We start from the raw sequence: 22,653 nt of genomic DNA on the forward strand, positions 1-22,653 counted from the left end.
TGTATTATATAAAAAGTTACAAGAATGTCACTGTTCAATTCTTATGCTAGGTAATACATGCTTATTGTTTCTTTTTCAATACATGTGATTATCTGTTGTGTTTTATGATGTTAGGAAACATACCATTCTGAGATTTCCTAACTGTACATCAAAGGCAAGATTGCTCTCTTCTGACAGAAAAAACAAAACAAAACAAAACCGGCAAAGTAAATAAGCCAAATATGGTGACAGGCTTGCTATCCCAGCACTTGAGATCAGGAAGTAAAATAATGGTGAGTTCAGCTCAGCCTAGGCACTTAGCAGCACTTGTCTCAAGAACAAGAAGATAAAGAAAGGACTGAGTGCTCCACAGACTCTCACTCTGCATCTTGTCCATCTCAGTTTAGGAGAGGGGAGGATGGAAGGGGAGGAATAGACAGGAGGAAGGGAGGGACAGACAGGAGAGGGGATGGCAGGGGCAGAGAAACAAAGTCAATATATAGCTTCACTCTCTAGTGGGCCAAGCAGGCCTAGCTGTTGGAGCGGGGGTGCTGACTTACAGTTTACAAGTGCACTTTAGCTCTAGACATTTGGTATCTGCCTCTTTGAGTCTCTCTGTAAACAGAGAAGATAACTGCAGAAAACCAATTCACAAAAGACCTGTCTCTGGAATGAACTGTGACAACATAATAAAGAACCTAGATCAGTAATGATGCTGTGAGATGAACAATTCCCAGGAGCCTGTTTCGTGTCCCGTGGAAAGGGAAAGAAAACACAAGCTGCTTGGAAAATGACAGATATTCACAATTTACTCTCAACTACAAGAAAGTCATGGACATGTGATTTCCTTGAGGAAATATGCAGAGCATTTCCCTTCTTATATAAATACATGATATATATTCACATATCTTCTTTCTCCCCAAATCCCCACTTTAATTTCACCATTCTCTAAAAATTGATGGGACTGAGTTTTGAAAGGAAATATTTTCTTTGCCACTACATGCCAATTTTTAAAAGAACGAAAGCAGGGAAATTGAGAAATAAATAATTTAAACTTCAAAGCTCTTTGAGGAAGTCACTCCAGGGACATCACAAATCATTCAGATAAAGGGGCTTTTGTTCCTCTCAGGAACCCAGTAGAGAAGCCCAAGGCCACCCAACACCTAGCCTGGTTCTGTTACCACGATTTTGTCACTTTCTCTTATGTAAGATCCTGTGTGCAAATAATTTGTTAACAGAGACAAGAAAACTCTTTCCTTTGAATTACTATCTTCATTATACCCCTGCAGGCTTAAGGGGACAATGATGTACAAACTCCATTACAGGACAGGGAAGCAAATACAGAAGCTCTTCTGAATACCGGATTACCTGTCTCTTTTCAATACTGAAAAAGAAAGATAGCCCTTTCTGTCTCTATGAATTATTGCTTAGAAATCAACATCACTTTAGAGTGAGTAAATTAAAACCCACAGGAATCCTTACAAAGAAACTCTACCCCTCCACACCATATCCTAATAGTTTTGTATATTAGTACTTCCCAGCACATGCGACACAATCTCCAGCAACTTTCTAATATTTTCTGTCACTTTCAGAGAATGAAAACTGCCTTCTGGCACTGTCCTGTCACTCAGAATTGTCACTACATATGTAACATGTCTAGCCCTGGTAACACAACTAGATGCTTGGTCAAAGACTCCAAACTTCCAGCTTCCTTAACCAGGCCTTGACACAGAGAGGGGGAAGAGCATTGGCTCTGCCCTGGCCAGGTTTGCTGGCCTCTGACTTACTAATCTAGACTTTCTTCGTGGTTTTCTCAGATTCTCTCTTTGACAATTCTGTTTGTTTGTTTGCTGTTTTCTTGTGGCAAGATCTCACTGTACACCCTCAAGCTCAGAGCAATTCTCCTGCATCAGCTACGAAGAAAGGGCTTTCATTTGTCTCCAGTTTCAGAATTTGCTTGCCCCCTGTCCACAACTCACATTGGTGCTGTTGGACTCCAGCCCCTTCCTAGGTTCTTGTCAAAAAAAAATTTTTCTTTCTTTAAACTCACTCCTCCATGTTCTTTCCAGCTCTCTTGGTTCTCTTCTCCCTCCTATGACCCATACCTGAGTATTCAATATTCCCTTTCCCAGCAGAAATCCTCCCCAGTTCACACAGTCCATGTCTCTATCCCATGGTCTCCAGGCCTCAGCCACAGCTGCCTCTGAGTTCTCAGCACCAATTGGTAATAGTCTACCATGAAGCCCCAGAACACCAGAGGTAGGCACAGTTCCTCCTCCGTGTCCCACTTAGTGTCACACAGAAGGGAATGTACTTTCCATATAGTTCCATGGTCAGTTTGTAGAGATACAATGGCATTCAGGGCTTCATGAACAATGTCTCCCCTGGTCTCCTCAGTCCTAACAAAGCTCAAAGAAGAGATTCTGAGCAAAAGCCACCAAGCCAGGCTTCCTTTATTTATCCTCACTGCTTACAGAAGAGTTACGACTCCTACCATTGCTATATGGTGTCTGAGATCTATTGGTTTGCTCCTGGTCCTTACTGTTTCAGCCATAACTAATAGTCCTATTTTTATTTTTTTTGACACACTTTTCATTATTTTTTTATAACTTTTAACTGCCCTTCATCGCATTTCTAACAGAAAATACAAATGTTCCTTTATGTTAAATATATAATTTGTGTTCATATAAATGCTAATATTGAATTAAAATGCAATATAAGTAATTGTATTAATGTATTCTCTTACTATAAACATAGCTGAATCTGAGCACTTTATAAAGAAAAGAAGTTCATTTATCTTTCAGGTTGTGTGATTCAAGAACAGAATGCCAAACATACCAAGAAGCAGAGCAGGAGTCATCACAAGGGCAGCTGAGCATGGACAGTCAGGCTTCTAGCAACTTGCTGTCCTGAAAGCTAACTCACTCTACAATACTGGCCTTCCTCCCTCCCTCCCTCCCTCCCTCCCTCCCTCCCTCCCTCCCTCCCTCCCTCCCTCCGTTCCTTCCTTCCTTCCTTCCTTCCTTCCTTCCTTCCTTCCTCCCTCCCTTCCTTCCTCCCTTCCTTCCTTCCTTTCTTCCTTGAGGAGACCAGGACCCAGTCACCTTCTATCGGGCTACATCTCTTAAAATACCATCATCTCAAATCACCATACTGGGGACCAAGCCTCTAGAAACTAAACTTCTGGGAAGGTGTGCCCAAGCAACAGCTACAAGTAAAGTGCTCCATAATATCAAATAACCAGTAGACATTCTTGCATCCTGGATCCTGGCAGGACATAACATGAGGTCATGAAGGTCATAATAAATATGCATCAGTTGGCAGAAAATTTAAAGCAAGAATTTGAGAATGTTCAAACAAACCAACATTTAAATAAACAATACATATTAAAATGTAATAACTTGTTAAAGTTTTTTGTCCAGATCAGTATTTTAAACAGAAACTGGTAATTTCTACAGGAAGATCCAAAGAACTCCTTCTGTATTCAAATCTATTCAGCTCAGCTCTGAGTCAATGTGGGTACCCATCAATGTAAAGCCCAGTAAAGAAAATGCCTAAATGAGTGTGACTCTGTGTAGGGGTGTGCGGCACATGGTCCAGATGCCTACAGAGACCTGAAAAAAAAAACGCTAAATTCCCTGGAATCAAAGTAATAGGTGGTTATGGGGTGCCCAATGTGGATGCTGAAAACAAAGCATGGATCCTCTGAAAGAGCGGCAAGTGCCCTTAACTCTGGAGCCATCTCTTCACCCTATAGTAACTGGTTCTCATGTAATAGAACACATGTCTGGGAGGAGGAAACTCGTAAAATTGTATACTCAACAAGTTAACATTCTGTTATTATTCTTACACAATTCAGTAAACTCTAAAGTTCATTAAAAACTTCAAGGAAACCCAGTAATTAAAATAAACAATACCTACACAACAATGATGAAGAATCCTGTTCCTACCTCTGAAGTGGAAGCTGAATAGTATATCCCAGCACAAGATGCTGGCAATACAGAGCAAAGCCAGAGGAGGGAAAGGCTAGCCACAGCAGAGAAAGGAACAGCTGTACCTGTTCCAAACATCACAGATGCCTGCACACTAGAATAACAGTTCTCAAAGCTTGCTTTGTCTATTTGCAAATTTGCCACACCACAGTCAAAACTGTTTTCATAAAACCAGTAACACAGTATTTACCTTATTAAATATTGACAATTGTGCTCATGGTAGAAAAGTAATGGTGGATAAAACTGCTTGTGCATTAGCACATATCAAAAGATGTAATGCCAATGCATTCTTCACCACCACACACCAGAAAAACCTAAGACCACACACTACCAAATCACAGCACAACACACCACCAATGCACAGGACCACATAGCACCAAAACATAACAATATGCATCACCAAGTCATAGCACTACACATCAATACATAAATCCCCAATTCCCCAACAAACAACACTGCACACCACCAATATATAACACTGCACACCACCATAGCATGACACACATTATCAATACATAACACCACACATCATCAATACACACTACCACACACCGCCAATACATAAACCCTCACAACTAATACATAATGTCATATATCAAAATATACCACACACACCATGAAAAGAGACCATGCACTACCAACATATATACCACACACCAAAATATAATACAACACACCACCAAAACCTAAGCCCCCACAAAATCAAAACATATTACACACCACCAATATATAAACCTACATGAATTATATGTAACACCACAAACCTTAAAAACATAACAAATATCACCTACATAACAGCAATTGAAGAAAAATTTTAAGTTAGTGTTCCTAGTATCGTTTCTAAGGATTAGTAAGAGGAACATAACTTCACCAACTTTTAAAATTTAAATCATCATCATCTTAACATTGTACCTGACAATATGGGGAGTCACACATAGGGCTATTGCTATAACCCAAAATGAATTGTTTCAGGAATAAACACTCTTGGATAGTTTGACTTATCAACTAAATTAGATTCCTATTCTTCATGCTATTCATTAATAACACACACACACACACACACACACAGAGAGAGAGAGAGAGAGAGAGAGAGAGAGAGAGAGCGAGCTCTGGTAATCCAGATATGAATATTTGGGATTTATTTTTAGGAAAAGTAAATCAAAAGATCAAATAACCTTGACCAAAAATGGTTGAATGATATAATATTCATGAATCATAATATTAGAAAAACATTAGCTCCTGTGAGTGTTCCCTAATATTTATATATTCTCTCCAGTAACAAAGAGTGACACTAAATGGAAGTGCCTTTTGATGCTGTGCAATGACATACTCAACCTCTGGAAGACTTCCAAAGAAGGCAACTGAGTATCTTCTAGCTGTTCTGTATGTTGTTATAAAATCACTTGTGAACAAAAGAGTCCATGCATGCCAGAGCAGTGAACTGTAATGAAACAGAACAAAATGTCTACTGATCTGATTTTAGATTTCACATAAAAACCCTCTCTTAAGGAACTATCATTTGTTAACTTTGGCACAACATTAAAGAACATCCAGAATTGGGAAAAGTTATCTAAGCACTCTTCCCTTTTTCACGTCTGCATGTGGTCATCCCTTCTGCACATACCTCAGACAAATTAATATATCACTGTGAAACCTCATGCAAGTGTGGAGTTTTCCATAAAGTCAGCCACTAAACTAACACATAACAATGCAAACCAAAATGCTCTTCTCACTAATTTCATAACTATACTTATTATCATCAAATTTTCATAAGGTAAGTTATTCTTGTTAATAGTTAATGCCTACATTTATACAAATTTTTTTGTTTCTTTGTTGGTTGTACTAGGGATTAAATCCAGACTCTCATAAAATACTCTATGACTGAGCTCTGCCCAATGCATTTACAGTACAACACAGTACAGTAGGTAATGGAAAATTAATGCCTGTGTATCACAAAATAAATACACTTGAAGAAAAAGATGTACATACAATAATTCCTGGTTATGCAAGCATACACAACCAGAAGTTGCCATGGATAAACTATTGATGAGTAAGAAAGTGTAAGAACCAAGGACAATACCAATGATTAAGGAGTCAGTAAAAGCAGCTGACGACTTCTCGTCCGAAAGGTTGGGAAGAAAGGTAGGGGGGAAAAGACTCAGAAGTTAGAAGTTATAGAAGCTAACCATGAAGTGGGTGGATGCACGAGTCTGCTGGGGTTAGAGAACAGCATGTAATCCTTACCGAGTAATAATGATATTAAGGAAGTGACTAGATTTCTTTAAGAGGAAGAAAATAATATCTGTTTCAAAAAATGGAGAAGGGCTGGGAGTGCACATCAACAAATGAAGGACCGAGGGTGTTTTGCTTCTTAAGGTAACATATGGCTTTAGGAACTAAAGGGAGCCCAACAAAGGGGGAAACAGCCATGTAAAGCTCAGAAAACAGCTCATTTTAGTTCAGGAAACACAGTAATGAGTAGATGGAAATGTTAATGAAATATGTACACTCCATATTTTTTTTCAGGCAGGAGCCCCTTCAATATGTTTTTAAATCCTTAAGCATAAAAGAAATAAGAGATAAATGAAATAAAGGAAGAACTGTTCCAGAGTGGAGAAAGTGGATCCCACAGTGCCCTCACCAAGGAGAACTTTTTCTTCAAAGTCAGGAGCTGAGGAGGCAAAAAAAGAATGTTGCTAGACAAGCCTCAGAATGAAGAAGGAACAGATCATTGGGAGGCTCTACCAAACAGCTTGATTCCTTTTCTCTACAGCAAATATTAAAATGTCATGCTGGAACTGAACCCAGTGGGAGGAAAGGCTGAGTGCTGGAGAAAGTCACAAACAGAGTGAGAAGGCTGACAGAAGCACCAGAGGACCTCAGGACCATACAGCACATCCCCAAACACGTCAGCAGATGAGACGAATCAGCACAGGACATGGCAACAAAGAGGCTTCGACAAACATCTGTTGATTTGGTATCTAACATGTTCTGTTAGCAGGTTATTATTTCACTCAGTGTTATTCAAGTGAAGGCTCTATGAAATTTCATTTCATACCTACATTATTTCTCAGAAGGACTATGTGTATGTGCATGCCATGTTCTTCTTGCTATGACCCAATATCTTGACCAGCATTTGTGAGGAGAGGTGCAAAATGAGTTTATCTTACCTATGTCAAACCATGTTTGTGTAAAAATATTAACTCTGATTTGTCAATGTCATCAATTCTTCACTTGATTCTACTGTACTATCAAGCACAAATAAGCTGTTAGGCACAAAGCTATGAAATAGTCATGTTCTAAAACTATATATGGCCAGCTCCTCTCAATTGTATGCAACAAAGATTGTTAACAGACACATGATTTAACTAAAAAAGTAAAAGATATCATCATATGAAGGATTCAATTCAGTTAACTGCCAAAATGTATGTGTGAAAGAAAAAGGATTCTGGGAGAGAAAACGAGTTTAACATCAGCCCTAATCACAGGCTTATGAAAATAAATTTAAATATTATTAATGTCCAAGGGTTGCTTGACTTTAGTTGTACCTCTTCTATTTTAAAATCACCGTGGTGACAAAAAAAATCCTACTTAAAAAAAAATCCACTTTCTCTTTGGACCCATCTATAGTATCATTTAATTTAGATATGTCTTCTACATTTCTCTCCTTAGTATTGGCTTGATAATTTGACTTATACAAAAGAGGTCTAATTTATTTGATAAGAAAAGACTTACTTAGAAGTTATTTATTCTTCTATTTATCAAAGAAAGCAAGCTGCAGTAAAACTAATCCAACAATACACAACAAACATTTATGACCAGGCAAGTACCAGTTGGGACCCTCTGAACAAACTTCCACATCATTTTACCTCTTGAAAATGATGGTAACAGGCACTTAACATTAACATAGTATGACATGTGGGATAAAATCAGAAGGTGAACACTTTTTTTTTCCTTCTAAATGTTGAATTTCAGTTTCCAAGACAGTACCTAATCACACTTCTATAGAATGCTGTTAGTTCACAGAACTCACACCCTCAACTGAAATTGCTAACTATTTAAAAGTTCTACCTGGTAGGACAAGGCAATATTTACTCAGCTAAATCCTGAAGGATTGGCAAAATATGGATAAATGGAAAGTTAAGTTTCTAAACTAAACGTAAAATAATGATGATTACGATGATGATGATGATGATGATGATGATAGCAAGGAAAGGTTAGGAAAAGGGGGTAGATCAAGCTTTCTAAAACAAAATAGTAGCTGTAGCCAAAGTTTGGAATATAAATTCAAGAGCCCCTTGAAATCTAGGGTTAAAGGAAATATGCTGGACTTATTGGACAAGAACAAGAACTTGTGGGTTACTGAATGTAAGACCAGCAAGAAGAAAATGAAAACAGTATGCTGAGATGTATAACAATAAGGTGACTAAACTGGAAAATACCACAGCTCTGTTGACTATGATGTGAATAGGAGAAGCATTGAAAAGAAATCTGAGCACAATGATAGAGGAGGTCATTCCAAAGGAAAGAGGTGGGTTCCATTTCAGTTTCATGCCTGACTAACTGGAATAATGGGGATGCCAATTTTTAAAACTGGACAATTATTTGGAAAGACAAGATCATTAATTCAAGTGATTGCAAAATAACAGTGTGCCATCAAAGAGAAATTGCAAAGTAGGGAGTATGAAAATACATAATAGAACACTAGAAGAAAAAAAAAAAGCCTGGTCCAGGTATACAATGATGACAGCACAGGCAATTTCCATGTGTATCCACTTTGTAAATTATCTTTTTCAATCAGTCTCTCATCTTTGGCCAACATTTTCATCTTGAACTTTTCTACAAGGAGGCAAGAAGCTGGAAATAAGTAAAGAACCATCCAGTCTGCTAATGGAAACTAGATAAAAGAATCTATAGAGACTAATGAGCACCATAGTAAATTGTCTAAACATGGCTTTTGTTTATCATTGCAATCTTACCTCTAATCAATATACACAACTGAAATGCAAATGTTCTAGCATTACATGGTCAAAGAGACAGAAGTTCTCAGAAAAGGTATCAAGTGCATTTATATTTATACATAAATTTTAGTTTATGAACAAGTTTATAGAAATAACTCATTCTTTTCCAGTGTGTGCACAGAAGCAAAAGAAAATCTGAGTTGCTTATGCCATGATTTTGACACTAGAGTTCTAAGGGTTTGAGAAAACTTATTAAAGGGTAGGGAAAATGTAGGCTGACATGATTGGACACCCATACAAGAAGAACTACCTGAAACACTAAAGGCTTCTTGTGAAGCTCCTCAGGGTGAAGACAGTATGAGCAAAAGAGAAAGGAAAAACAAAAAACAAAAAAACAAGATTGTGTAGTGAACACTTAGATCAAAAATCTGAAAACAAAATGAAGTGTTTCCCAAGATGGTGGCAGTCCTGTTCAGTGTCCTGATTCCAGAACTGGCTAATAGCAGAGGTGAGCACCTGAGTGTACCCAGGAATGCCATAGGGGTGGACAGCCTATGCCAATCATGTGCAGAGGTTTGAGAAGACAAGGTAAAGCTCAGAAGCTCCACAAAAACCCAGGCTCCAAGCATCTTAGTAGATGCTGGGTTCCAAAAAACCCTCAATACACCTGAGCCATGTACTCTAGCGACAAAGGGACCTTCCAGTGATCATGTCTCCCACCAGGATCTCCCGGTGAGTTCTAAGCATCCACCACCCTGACTGACCTCCATAAGGACAACTGAGGCCATGACTAGTTAGCATCCAGTACTCTCAAGGAGCACAGTTCTCAGGAAGTGTCTGCTGCAGAGTTAACACCCACTCACTACCCTTCCTCCACCAGTGGACAGGGGCATGGTGGTTTGCTATGCACTGTCCAATCCAACTTCAGCTCACTTCCTGCTGCCTCTCTCCACTGTCTGTGAGTGAATACTGCCTCCAGATATTGCATAAGTCTCTCAGAGATAGGTTGATTGATAGATTTGTTTGCTGTGAGTTGTCCCCCATTTTTTATGCATAAATAATAAATGATGCATTGGAAAACCACTCCAGATTGTCTGCCTCATGTTCAAGACAGTTCTCTAACGTACTTCATAAACACATTAGTTACACTTCTATTATCAGCTGCCAGATCCTTGAAATTCAGAGGCCTCAGCATAAGAATGTGCACCATTAGCTGAGCAATGGCAAAAACAGTGAGGCACACCAGGAGAGGGCCCAGGCAAGCTCAGAGAAAAGGAGTTACCCTGTCTCCTACAAGTTGAAAATTGAGAGGGACAGCAATGTCCTTCTGTGTTTTGAAATTGTTTTCTTGTTCTTCTTGGGATTATTAAGCATATTCTGCTTGTTCTGGTTTCTAGAATATGCAACTATGAAGCCGTAGTCATATGACTATGGACGTGTTGATCATGTCTGTTTGTCATGTCTGTTTGTCATCCTGCAGTCATTTCCTTAGAGGTATGGTGGCTTGACTTATCTTTTCCTACTGGATTATGTCAGAAAAGAGATTTCTCTGGGTTTAAAGGATATTTTAAAACAACAACAACAAAAACTGATTATGAAATTTCAGAGGGAAATTATAGTTTTTTGTTTTTTGTTTTTGTTTTTGTTTTTTTTTTTGAGACAGTGTTTCACTGTCTTTCTGGCTGAACTGGAATTCCTTATGGAATTCCTTATGGATTTGGCTTGCTTTGAACTCACAGAGATACTCCTAAGTCTCTCTCTCCTGAATACTAGGATTAAAAGTGTGCACCACCAAGCCTGGCTTAAAGGAAAAGTAAGGTCTTTAAATTCACCTCAAGACAGAGTCTATGCATTTTATATGCTAGGACTTTCCAAGTCAATCCACCAAAATTAAGGGCAGATCTATCAAACTGGCCCAAGATAAAATTTAAATTTGCAGAATGAAGATTCCAATTCCTATTGCTATTAGATAATTAAATATAATGTTAGGGTTACAGAATTTTAAAAATCTCACAAGTTGAAATGGCCTTAAACAACAACATATGGTCTACCTAGATATCCAATTTGAAATCCGTTAACATAGGCCTGCCAAACAAGATTCCCTTGCCAGAACAGCTCTAATGACAACAACTTCCCCCTTCTCCAGTCAATTATATCTCATCTGATCTCTAATTGAAAGTTCCTACATGGGAGTCAAAATCTCACTCCCTAAAGCTTGTGTTCATTAGATTGGGTTTTAGCTGATACCAAGTCATAAAGTCTGGTTTCTTATTTACCTCACAGATTTTTCAAACATTTGAAAACAACATTCAATTATCTCAGTTCCTTTAGCACTTCCTAGTATAAAAATATCTTAATTGCTTCTACTGTCATTTCTCTGTCCTGGAAATATTGAGTAGAGCAATGCAGAAATGCCTATGTATTTTGCTTTAAATATCTGTTAAGTATAACACTATATGTGTGTGTGTGTGTGTGTGTGTGTGTGTGCATGTGTGTATTATGTATATACCTATATAGATTCATTTATATCATTATGATTGTATCATCAAACATTTTCCAATAATCTATCTAACCCATACATGCACAAATGATAGGTGAACCAAGGGTAACTCATTTACCTACCTCATTAGGCTCTGTTCATCACTTTATTTTTATTTTGTTGTTGTTATCATAAAAAGTAAATGGGTTTTATTATGACAATTTGTTATATATGTATCATTGTGCTCCATTCATATTCACCAGAGTATACATTCTAATCAACCAACTCCTGCTGGTTCCTAGCCTCCTGCAAGATAGGCCTTCTTCACCCACCCTACCATCCATATATATATGGTTCTGCATATAGTACCGATATGCAGCTTTTTTCATTCTGAGTCTTATTCCCTTATTTCAAGGTTATACTGGATGCCTCATTAAATTTTCCAACATTACAAACTTCAGTTTGTATGAGTCTTTTTCTTTAAAGATTTCTTTTAACCACTGATAAAATGTTGAATATAATGAAGTCAAAATTCTACCACACTCAAACATAACCTTGGGTGAAAATGTTCCATCCATCAACCTAGTTATGAATACATCTAGTTGTCCATTTGCTGAAACCCTATCAGTGATGTAAAGTCCAGATATAACAGAGCCTGGAAGAAGCAAAGACATTTGGGTTTCTCTGGACTTACTGAAGAAATTTTTACTTTACCTATATTTTGCACCAGGCATTCTGTTGTCATCTTTTAATGAGTCAACTATGACGTTGTTCTTTCATGAATTTACAAAGAGCTGGAGAAGAACACCATTATAACTGATAAGCTCCAGGAAGAATTATGAACATGGGAGACAAGTAGAGGGCTATGGAGATAGAGAAGGTGATTACCAAAATTGTCAAAATGAGGAAAGAGACTGGGATGCCTCTCAACAACCATAGTGCCAGCCTAGTATATGTGAGGCTCTTAGCTTGATTCACAGCATCAAACACACACACACACACACACACACACACACACACACACACACACACACATTTCTTAAAGTAGAGATCATGGTTTTAAATTTGGATTAAGTTTGATGTCATTATGGAAATATCAGTTTAAAATGCTGAATGAAAAAGGATACATGCAGTACTATTTGTAAAAGTCCAGGCAGACAGGTTGAGAATCAACAGTGTAAAAATGATAGTCACTGTCATGAATTTGGAGCAACAGCATCAAGGTAGAAGTAGAAGTTGTCTAACACTGGTGCTTTAACTGTTGAGAAGAACACTGGTAGCCATGGGAAAGAGCAAGTGTGAATGAGAGGTGACTTGTGTGCACTCTTTGGTCCAGGGACTGAGATGGAGAGGATAGTGATGACAATGTCAGACTGTAGCCATCAAGGGTCTTCTGTGTAGAGACAAGAAATATCATCCATATCAAGAAAGCCATGGAGTTCCTGCAAGGTGTCTCAATACTGGAATGACTTAATAAGATCTAAGATCTGGAAAACAAACAAACAAACTCTAGAGTCAGTGTGGAGAAGGAATGGCCAAGAAACAAAACAAAAACAAAAACCAAGAAGTGGAAAGATTATAACAAGCCGTATTACAGATTGTAGGGAAGATAATTCAAACAATGTCTGTAAAGAAGTAGAAGTGAATACAAGCCAGCTGTGGCAAAGAAGAGCTGCTGAGTCTTGGTGACTGCTGAATCTGAGAAACTAAGAGCAGGTTGAGAGTGATTCTAAGATGGAAAAGAAGCTGTTGAGGTCATTTGCTGGCAAATGGGAATTGTAAATTAAGAGTGGTGTGGAGGAGTTCTGAGTGCAAATTTTAGCATGTTGAGCTGAGCTTTGTAACATGATATAGTGGGTGTTACCCTCCACACAACTCTGAACTAGAAATAAAGACCTGGGAAGTAACAGTGAGTGACCTCAGCTATACAAATGAGTCTGGGCGAAATCTCACAGGCAGAACAGAAAATCACATTTGAGATATCTCACCAGTGCCTCTCCTGTATTTTAAAATGTATATTCTCATAATGGAATTCCCAGTGGGAAAAACTAGTGTTCTGATGGAAAATTAGAAATATTTAATGCTTGTTCAAGACAAATATGCTAGCCAGCTACATATGCTCCCATTGCTTACCAATGCCACCCTCACAGTTTAAATAAACCAAAGGTTACCAGGCAAGAACCTGACAATACTAAGAAGCATTCATTTTCTATCCTCAACTTCTAAGATTTCTAATTCTAACACTGCTAAGCAAGACACCTAATAAATGTACACAAGATAAGCAGTGTAGATTGCTAAACTACACATAACTGAATAAGATTATTTTACAGCACATTACTGTGGCTGAGATTCTAGCCTGAGATTTCAGAGAACTCTCATATAATGGAACAAATTCCAGCCAGAGAAATGACTTCTGAATTTCTTAAGCTCCTTTTCTTAAATCAGATCTTCTATCCATTTTACTTGTTTTGTTTTTTAAGCTAGACCTCACTGTGGAAACTAGGATGGCTTTGAACTCTCAATCCTCATGTCAACCGCTGGGATCATAGAATTGTATTCCTATGCCAGGAGACACTTATTTATAAGAAAAATATTCAACCAAAAAATATGCAATTATAATTCACCAGGGCACACTTACTTTTAATGTACTTATGTGCTTGTTTTTATGATCATGTGTGTATGCTTGTGTCACAGCATGCATGTGGATGTCAGGGTACACCTCTGGAAACTGGTTCTCTCCTTCTACCTGAAGGGTTCCAGAGAGCTGTTAACTGGGGCCCTTTTGTTCAGCAGGACACACCTTTACCTGCTGAGTCATCTGCTCTGTCCTACTTACATACTGATCAGCTAGATATTTGACAGAATTACTAAAACCACCAGAAAATACTTAGTGTCGAAATTATACAAATGAAATAAAGTGATAAATTTAAGGCTATGGTAGGAACCAGCAAGATCAACTTCCAACTCATTATATATGAAGTATTGAGACAGGGGGCCCAATAGACATCGACAGCACCTTCTCAAACCTGATAACTTTCACATTCTTCAAGAGAAACTTTATGGTCTTACCTTACTAAAACGATCTCTCTTAATGCCTATAAACACCATTTATACTGACCATTTATATTTGTTGGGTAACTTAACAGTGTAGTTGTGTGGGGAAAAAAAGAACACGTGTCCTCTAAATACTACTTCAAAGTAAATGGTGACAACATGACTTGCTGTTGTGAACTTCAAACAATTTGACTTTTGATGCAGGAAGTTGTGGTGATATTGTGTTCCCCAATGTATTGTGCACCCTAATAAACTTATCTGGGGTCAGAGAACAGAACAGCCACTAGATATAGAGGCCAGAAAATGGTAGCACACATGCCTTTATTCCTAGCATTCCAGAGGCAGAGATCTGTCAGGATCTCTGTGAGTTCAAAGCCACACTGGAAACAGCCAGGCATGGTGACTCATGCCTTTAATCCCAGGAAGTGATGGCAGAAAGCAAAAAGGTATATAAGGTGTGAAAACCGGGAACTAGCCTGGTTAAGCTTTTAGGCTTTTGAGCCGCAGTTTAGCTGAGATCCATTTGGATAAAGACTCAGAGACTTCCAGTCTGAGGAAACAGGATCAGCTGAGGAAATGGCAAGGTGAGGTAGCTGTCGCTTGTTCTGCTTCTTTGATCTTCTACTATTCACCCCAATACCTGTCCAGGTTCATTTTTATTAATAAGAACTTTTAAGATTCATACTACAGGAAGTATGGCATGGTCTTTATGGGGAGGTAGGTACCTGAACCAAATCACTTACTCAGAAGAAAATACAAATGATCCACAATAGCCTGACCCCACCCCACCCCCCGCAACTCCACCACACACAGCCACCATGACCACAGGCATATACCAGCTTGTATCAACAAAGAGTATTGAGAACTTGAAAATGCCTCTTTCACTTGAGAAGAAGGCCCAGCATCATCCCTCAAAGGCTAATCTCTTGATTAAGATACAAAAATCATAACACTGAGGAACCCTGATGTCAGCAAGTGGTGGACTGGACTAAGCCTGCCTCTCCATCACTCAGCAGATACCCAAGGGTACAGAGGCCAAGGAGAAGCATGCATATAATTAAAGGTTATCCTATAAGATAATAATTTGACCCTGAAATAATACTGTTAAATAGGTAGGATGTCAATAGTAAAATTATGAGATGCCTCTTGACATGACATGAAATGTATTTAATACTAGACTTTATTCTCCATGATGCTGACTTCAGAATTTTGGTCTCTCACATCTGTACAAGTATCAGCTGCAATATATGAAGTCTAAGGTACTTGATTTACAAAATATTTCTTCCTAAAGACACTTTGTGTTTCGTAGAGACATCTAGAAAATTGCAGTGGTTCACATGTAAGTCATGATGCTGGCATAAAATGTTGTCTGTGGTCAATATGACATCTCAACAATCTTAATTGAAAAAATGGCCTATAACAGCAAAGTAATCACATGTGCTGTATTATTACTTAAAACACATTATAATATGTAGAAATCATTATATAGTGTTCACCTGTTGGATATTTTCAGTTTTTATTGACCAGTAATATTAAACCCTCCCAGAAAAGAATCCAAGCTGGTAAACTTTGACTTCAGAGAGATTATAGCTGGATTTTGTCTTTACAAGTAATTCTATATTTTATTACACACTTTCAGAGAGATACACTAAAGTCCTTTTATAAATCCTTTATGAACAAATACTGAAAAAGAAATGATGTCTACCATGCAAATTTACTTCCATTGTGATATACCGGTACAAATATAATAGACCTCAAGATCATAGTTTATCTGGTTCTTCATAAATTTTCATTTCAGATTATTTTTTAAATCTACTTTTTGAATCATTTTTTTCTCAAAAATATGGACTCTCATCATCCAATTAAAATTGCATATCTGGCCTAAGAAAGATATAATAACTTATTTCACTTCTGTAAATGATATGTGAAGATGTATGAACACAGGCCTCCTTTACCACTGGGAAGGGACCATGACATTGCAAACCTGACTACTCTTAACGTTTTGCTAGCAGGATACAATGGGTGCATGACTGGGTGTGGAAAGAGTCATGGGTGGGCATTTTAGTAACCAGTATGGCTGTCAACAAGAGCAGCAACATGGCTCTGCAGAAGGATATAAGATGTGAAGGACATACGACGGGCACAGGTACTGCTTCTTTTTCCCCTTTCCCTTCTTGGAAGATTTCTCTTTCGAACACGCTTCTTCAACCCACAAGGACATGAAAATAAAAAAGGAGACTGCTAATGAAAACTTCATCTTGAAGGTGGAAGTTTCAGCAGCTTAATCTACGAGAGAAAACAGGAAGACATTCACACTGAAGAAGCCCGTGACATTCCTGGACTTCTCTCTGAGGAGCGTTACCACTGCTACCCAACAGGCAAACGTATTTGTACCTCGAATCCTATATCATTGTACACTTAAGTTTTCTTTACATAGCGGTAAACTCTTCTGAATATTATGGTGAAACAAACATATGGAGAAGAATATTACAGTAAAACTCAGTTCAAACAAACACACGAAGAAAACAAGATTCCAATAGGATATAATTGGAGACTGTTCACTTTCTAACACTGGGGTGATATGAAATTAAAATTTGGTATTAGATTGGAGAGTATTCAAATATAGGTTCACACAGATACATGTAAGGATTTTAACACACTGTTTAAATAATTCTCTCTGGCTAGCACATTTGATGTATTTTTTTTTAAATCTGCTTTGTGTGAATCTTTGAATGCACGTTTTATTTTTCAAATCAGCCAAATATTTAATTCAAAGCATTAAGCAACTGTCAGATATAAAGGAAGATTAGCATGGAAGAGTTTCACACTCTAAATCCATTGGTTTTATGTATATCATTAAATCTGCATGCTACTTTTTACCCTGAAAATTCCATGAGTTAATATAAGTTGGCTTGTTAGTTTTCCCATTCATGGGAGAACTCTTGTAACACTCTTCACCAAAAAAAGATTTTTCTTTAGGTAATAGTAAGGAAATAAAACTGGAAATATGCTCACACTCCTCAGATAATCTTCCTACCTATATTTTAATACCACTGCCCATGCCCATAAGAGAATATCCTTGCCAGAGTCCAATACATAAAATGCAAAAACCATCCAGCATTTACTGATAGCAGAATAGTTAAAACCACTTTTGTGAGCTTCGTTTTCAGACCATAAAATGGTTTTCTGCATCCTGAGACCCAAACACCCAATTCCCATCCCACTCTTGTATGTGCATTGCCAGTGTCCTGTTTTTAACCCCCCGCCCCCAGGTTTACCCCAAATTTATCCTCTACACCCCATAGCAGGCCCAAAGGGCATGCTACTAGGTTTTCCACTAGCATCCACCGGGACTCCCAGGGAAGAGTCCCAGCACCGCAGTAGGGCTGTCCCCCTTGGCTAGCCCCTGCCCTCCGGGAGCACCGCCAGCCGCCACAGCCAGGCTCCTGCTCCCCTGTCCCCAACACTCGGTGGTTTTCCAGATCGGCTGATGCTGGGGCAGGTGATGCCGCCCAACAGCACCCAAGGGCCCATGCCGCCGCGTGTCCCTATCCCGGGCCCTCGGCCCGTCCCCCGCGGGCGTCGGACTCTCCTGGTCCTGGGAACTGGCCCCGGGGCCCCTGCTCCGCCCCGCCGCAGTGCGCAGACCCGGAGCCCGCGGCGCGGGGACCTCGCCGCCAGGCCTTACCGTCCGCGCCCCGCAGCCCTCCGCCGAGGTGACGGCGGCGCCGGTCGCGGGCGCAGAGGCAGCTGCGTCCCGCGAGTCCCCGCCGCCGCCCGCGCCGCTGCCGCCGAGCCTGACGCGTCTGCTCCGCCCCCGAGCGTGCGCCGTGGCGCGCCGCGGACATCTGCGGGGACCGCGGGCGGAGGAGCGGGTCGCAGCCAAGAGGGACTAGACTTCACACCAAGGGGAGGGCGGCGGGGAGGACGTTGCAGCGAGCCGGTCAGACTTGTCCCCTTTTAGGAAACATCAGGGGCCCCAAGGGCAGACTGTTGGGAGAAAAAGAGGTAAAACAGGGTGGCCGGGCTCAAGGGTCTGCTTGTGACAGCAGTTGGCCTTCCTGGACCAAACTGGAAGGTTCCTGTGGTTTCATCGTCTGCCTGTTCTGCTGGCATCTAAATGTCAGACGGATAATTCCAGTTTCGGAAGCCTGACCTTTCTATGCAGGCTGCGTCTGGGCAGACTCATTACAGCAGTCTAGTGTTCAAGGGACACCTCTTTTAATATGGCTCGCACAATTAACATTGTGCAGAACAGGGTCCCTTCGTTCTCTGGGCTCACCTTGTCACAGTTGGTCCTCAGTGTGCCTGGACAGTTGCATGTCCTTCCCAATTCTATAGAGGGCGAAAACTGGAGCTCCGGTGGATAAGGGATTTAACTTAGGGGTTACAGATCTTAGAAGGGATTTCCCAGAAACTCCCAGTGATTTTGTATGACTACCACTTAGTGTCTGCCTTTTGATAGTGAACTACTTTAGCTTTCATTTCCATACTGAGGAAGCAGCTTTGTGTGTGGGATGTAGGCTCCTGGATAAAAGGTATGGTTCGTTTTGGCTCATGTGTGCGTGCATACATGTGTGTGTGTGTGTGTGTGTGTGTGTGTGTGTGTGTGTGTGTGTGTGTGTGTGTGTGTGTGTGTGTGTGTGTGTGTGTGTGTGTGTAGGAGTCTCCCTATGTGGGCCAGGCCATCAAACCCCAGATGGACTTCCTTGTGTCAGCCTTCTGCTGGAAAATTACACCCGTGTCACCGTGCCCACCTATTAGTAACTGTACAGGAGGGACTAACTGACTTGAGCCCAAGTGGGCAGAGCCTAGCATTGTGTGTGTGGAAGTACAGATGTGTCAGCTACTACATGTGTTGGCCTGCAACACAATGTGAGACAGGAGCACTCCCTCCACATACCACATAGCCATCTTCCTTCAGCTTCCCAAAAGCACTTGGCTTCACAAGAGCAGTGATCATTATTTACAGCGCTAAGTCGGAGTGGCCCTGTTTAAAGGCGGCACTAAAAGAAACAGCACATCTTAAACTGTATCAAATACGACCATGCATTTTACAGGCTCACAAAAAGGACACCATGTTATTGCACACATTTTTATCATGTAACATTTGGAGACTAGGCCACATAGAAGGAATAAGAAATTAGTGTTCATGTAACCACATGAGTGTGGAAATTGAATAAAACCTGTTAACCTTGTCATGGAGAGTCTGAAATAATGAAATAGACTAGCTCTTACATATGGGCACATTTAGAACAGCCATACTCAAAATCTCCACAGCTAGTCCAGTTTTCCTATCATTGACTCTATTATATGTGTGTGTGTGTGTGTGTGTGTGTGTGTGTGTGCGTGTGTGTGTGTATAAAATATTATGGATAGTCTGACCAAGCTGCAGAAAACCAGACGTCCTGATGCTCAGTTACTCTTACTGCCATGCCTCGACTGTTATGGGTCGGCCACACTCATATCTCAGGGAGAACTGTTTGTTGAAACAGGTAGTTCTCAAGATACACGCTTTGCCTAAGCAATCAGACCCTTTCCCTATCACAAAAAGTGTGTGTGTGTGGGGGGGGGGTTTCACAGATTTCTCAAGACTGTCTTACCCTGCATGTCTGTCCTTCACAGCCCTATCGACTCCTCTCTCTGCCCAAGCACTGTGCCCATTCCTACAGGAGCCCACAGCAGTTGCCTGCCCTTCACACAACTTCCCTTCTTGTGGGGAAAGTTGATGCCCCTGGCTGCTGTGCTAATAAATGCAGTTTGAGCTGTTGAGGCCAGACTTTGGTCTCTTTCCTGCCTTTTGTCCATTTATTCTGCATTCCAAAACCTAACTATTATAAAAGAGAATGGGGCTATTCACTAAAATGTATTCAGGAATTGTGCTGGATTTTGGAGTTTTGTGTCCAAAGCTTAGAGAACAGAGTTAATGGTCTAAATGGGCCTCTATTAAGCAGGTGAAAAATTACATTCATAATTTTGAGTATTTTTCTATGAATATGATGAACTTAGAGTCATGTGGTTGTTGACTGTGATATCGTGAAAGAGGAAACTTCTAAAAAAATGTGTCATGAAGCAGTTTATTTTCTATAATCTGTCAAGTGTTGACTTACTTTTCTAGATTTTTCTTTCTCCATTCCCAGTCTATTTATTCATCTACGTGTTTTAAAATATCATAGAGTTTACTAAACTTACCTCATCAGATTAGGCTTCTTCCAGATACTGCATATCCAAATGCTTTTTCAACACTAAACCTTTCATATGTAATATGTGTGTTGTGTTAATTACTTTTCTCATTGCTGTGAATAAGTTCTCTACAAGAAACAACTTAAGAGAAAGGATTTATTGGCTTACAGTTCTAGGGATGCAATCATCATGGTGTGGGAGGCCTGGTAGCAGGAATGGGAGGTGACTGGTAATGTTGCATCTGAAGTCCAGGAGCAGAAAACAGTGAATGCTGACTCAAGCTTGTTTACTCCTTTGTATTCGATTTAGCTGATAGCTCAGCCATGGAGTGGTGCCACCCATAGCTAGGTTCTATTTTCTCACTTCAGTTACCGTGGTACACAAAATACTCTCATGAATAAACATGCCCAGGGACTCGTTGTCTCCTAGGTGAGTCTAGAGCCTGTCAAGATGGCAATCACCATTAACCACTGCATATGTCAAGCTCAACATTTAAAATCTGAACTGTGTTTCTCCAAAACTAATCCATAAGAAGCCTTTCTCTTCTCCACTGATGGAAACTCATCATCCGGGTTTTGCAGGACCAAAAACTGTGAAGCTGTTCAAGATTTCTTTTTCTGACATCTACCATCAATGTAGAAATCCTGGAATCCAGTTTCCTTTGACCATATGCACCACAGCCACCCTAGAATGAGTCCCCATCAGCTATCCCCAAGCTCTCCTACAACACTGCTCTCCTGTTTCTAAATCTTCTCAGCACAGCATCCTGAGTGACACCTTCAGAATATGCTTCATGTTGTAGGGTGTTATTCCTTAGCTCAAAACTCAGCAGTGTGACCCCAGGACATTATGAACCAAAGTGGATACAATCATCTTCAAGATCTTTTCCATGCTCCCCACTCTTCGGTGACTCTGTTTCCATCCTCCTCACTCTTCTGTGACTCTGTTTCCATGCTCTCCACTCTTCTGTGACTCTGTTTCCTTCCCCCTCCCATTTTCAGCTGCTCTGATTTTGTTCATCCTTGTCCCACCTGGGATTCTTGCCTCTAATTGTTCCCTGTGGTCGAAACGATCTTCCCCCAGACAGCCATGTATTAACTTTTTAATACTGTTGTCTTATTTCTTAGATACCAAGACTGCATAGAGATGTAAAAGCTCAAACTTTTCTCCTCCCAAGAATTTCTGATCACTTCAGACCTCCTTTTTCTTTCTCATGGCATTTATTACATTCTGACATCCTATAGAACACACTATTGCTGGGGTGTTCTCTCTTCTGGTTGAGTGGTAATCTCAATAAAAACAGGAGCTTCTCTAACTTTTCATCTATTGATATTGCTCAAGCAAAATACAAATGATAGTACATCATTTGGAGATTTGCTCCAGGAACCGAACATGTTAGTTGGGATTAAATATTTGAAAAAGAGAGGAAGAGCCAAAACAATATCCTCCACCATTTATGCTTATTTCTGTTTGCTTCATAGAATGGTAGATTTATGAATTACAAAACCCAGTTAGATATTAATTTCTGCTTTTTGATTCTTTTATTTACAACTAGCTGAAGAAATTGTGTGGGCCTATCTCAAAACTACCAGTAGGAAATATACTCTCTCGTATACAGGCCTGCCTAAAATATGTCAATCTTTCTTTCCTGAACATGTAACTTAAATAGTCATAAGTATCTTAAATCAAATATTGGAAGAAGAGAGGAATTATTATAGTATCTTTTAGTCTATAAGAAAGGTCTTTTTGTTCTTATCCTCTCAAGTAACCTCAAAACATAAATAAAATATTAAGTATAAGTTCATTTTGTTATTGCTCTTCCACCTGACTCATCCTATAATAATAGCCTGAATTATAATCATCATTCTGGAAGTTTTCATCAATATTCCATTCTATTTGACATCAGAATCTTTAAATATCAGCAATAAACCATATCCAGCTGCTTGAGATATTTTTCATAAATCATCATTTTCTAACATTTCTCAAAATAGAAGACAGAAGTATA

At 39.7% G+C, this 22,653-nt stretch overlaps 1 protein-coding gene across 2 annotated transcripts in view; it reads right to left on the reverse strand.

Moving 5' to 3' along the window:
• The window catches only part of Glrb (glycine receptor beta), a 64,004-nt gene extending 45,715 nt beyond the window's left edge, over positions 1-18,289 (reverse strand). Inside the window, exons 1-2 of one of the 2 annotated variants that reach the window (XM_036190367.1) lie at positions 18,154-18,289; positions 16,601-16,751 (exon numbers count right to left, since the gene is read on the reverse strand). In XM_036190367.1, coding sequence (XP_036046260.1) covers positions 16,601-16,722 — 122 coding nt within the window. In that variant the 5' untranslated portion in view covers positions 16,723-16,751; positions 18,154-18,289. Of the gene's footprint in view, positions 1-16,449; positions 16,509-16,600; positions 16,752-18,153 lie in introns of those variants that run through there. The other variant, XM_036190368.1, reaches the window with a different exon arrangement.
• Positions 18,290-22,653: the final 4,364 nt, after the last annotated feature.

Source organism: Onychomys torridus, chromosome 6 (genome assembly GCF_903995425.1).
Source record: "Onychomys torridus chromosome 6, mOncTor1.1, whole genome shotgun sequence".
NCBI lineage: Eukaryota > Metazoa > Chordata > Mammalia > Rodentia > Cricetidae > Onychomys > Onychomys torridus.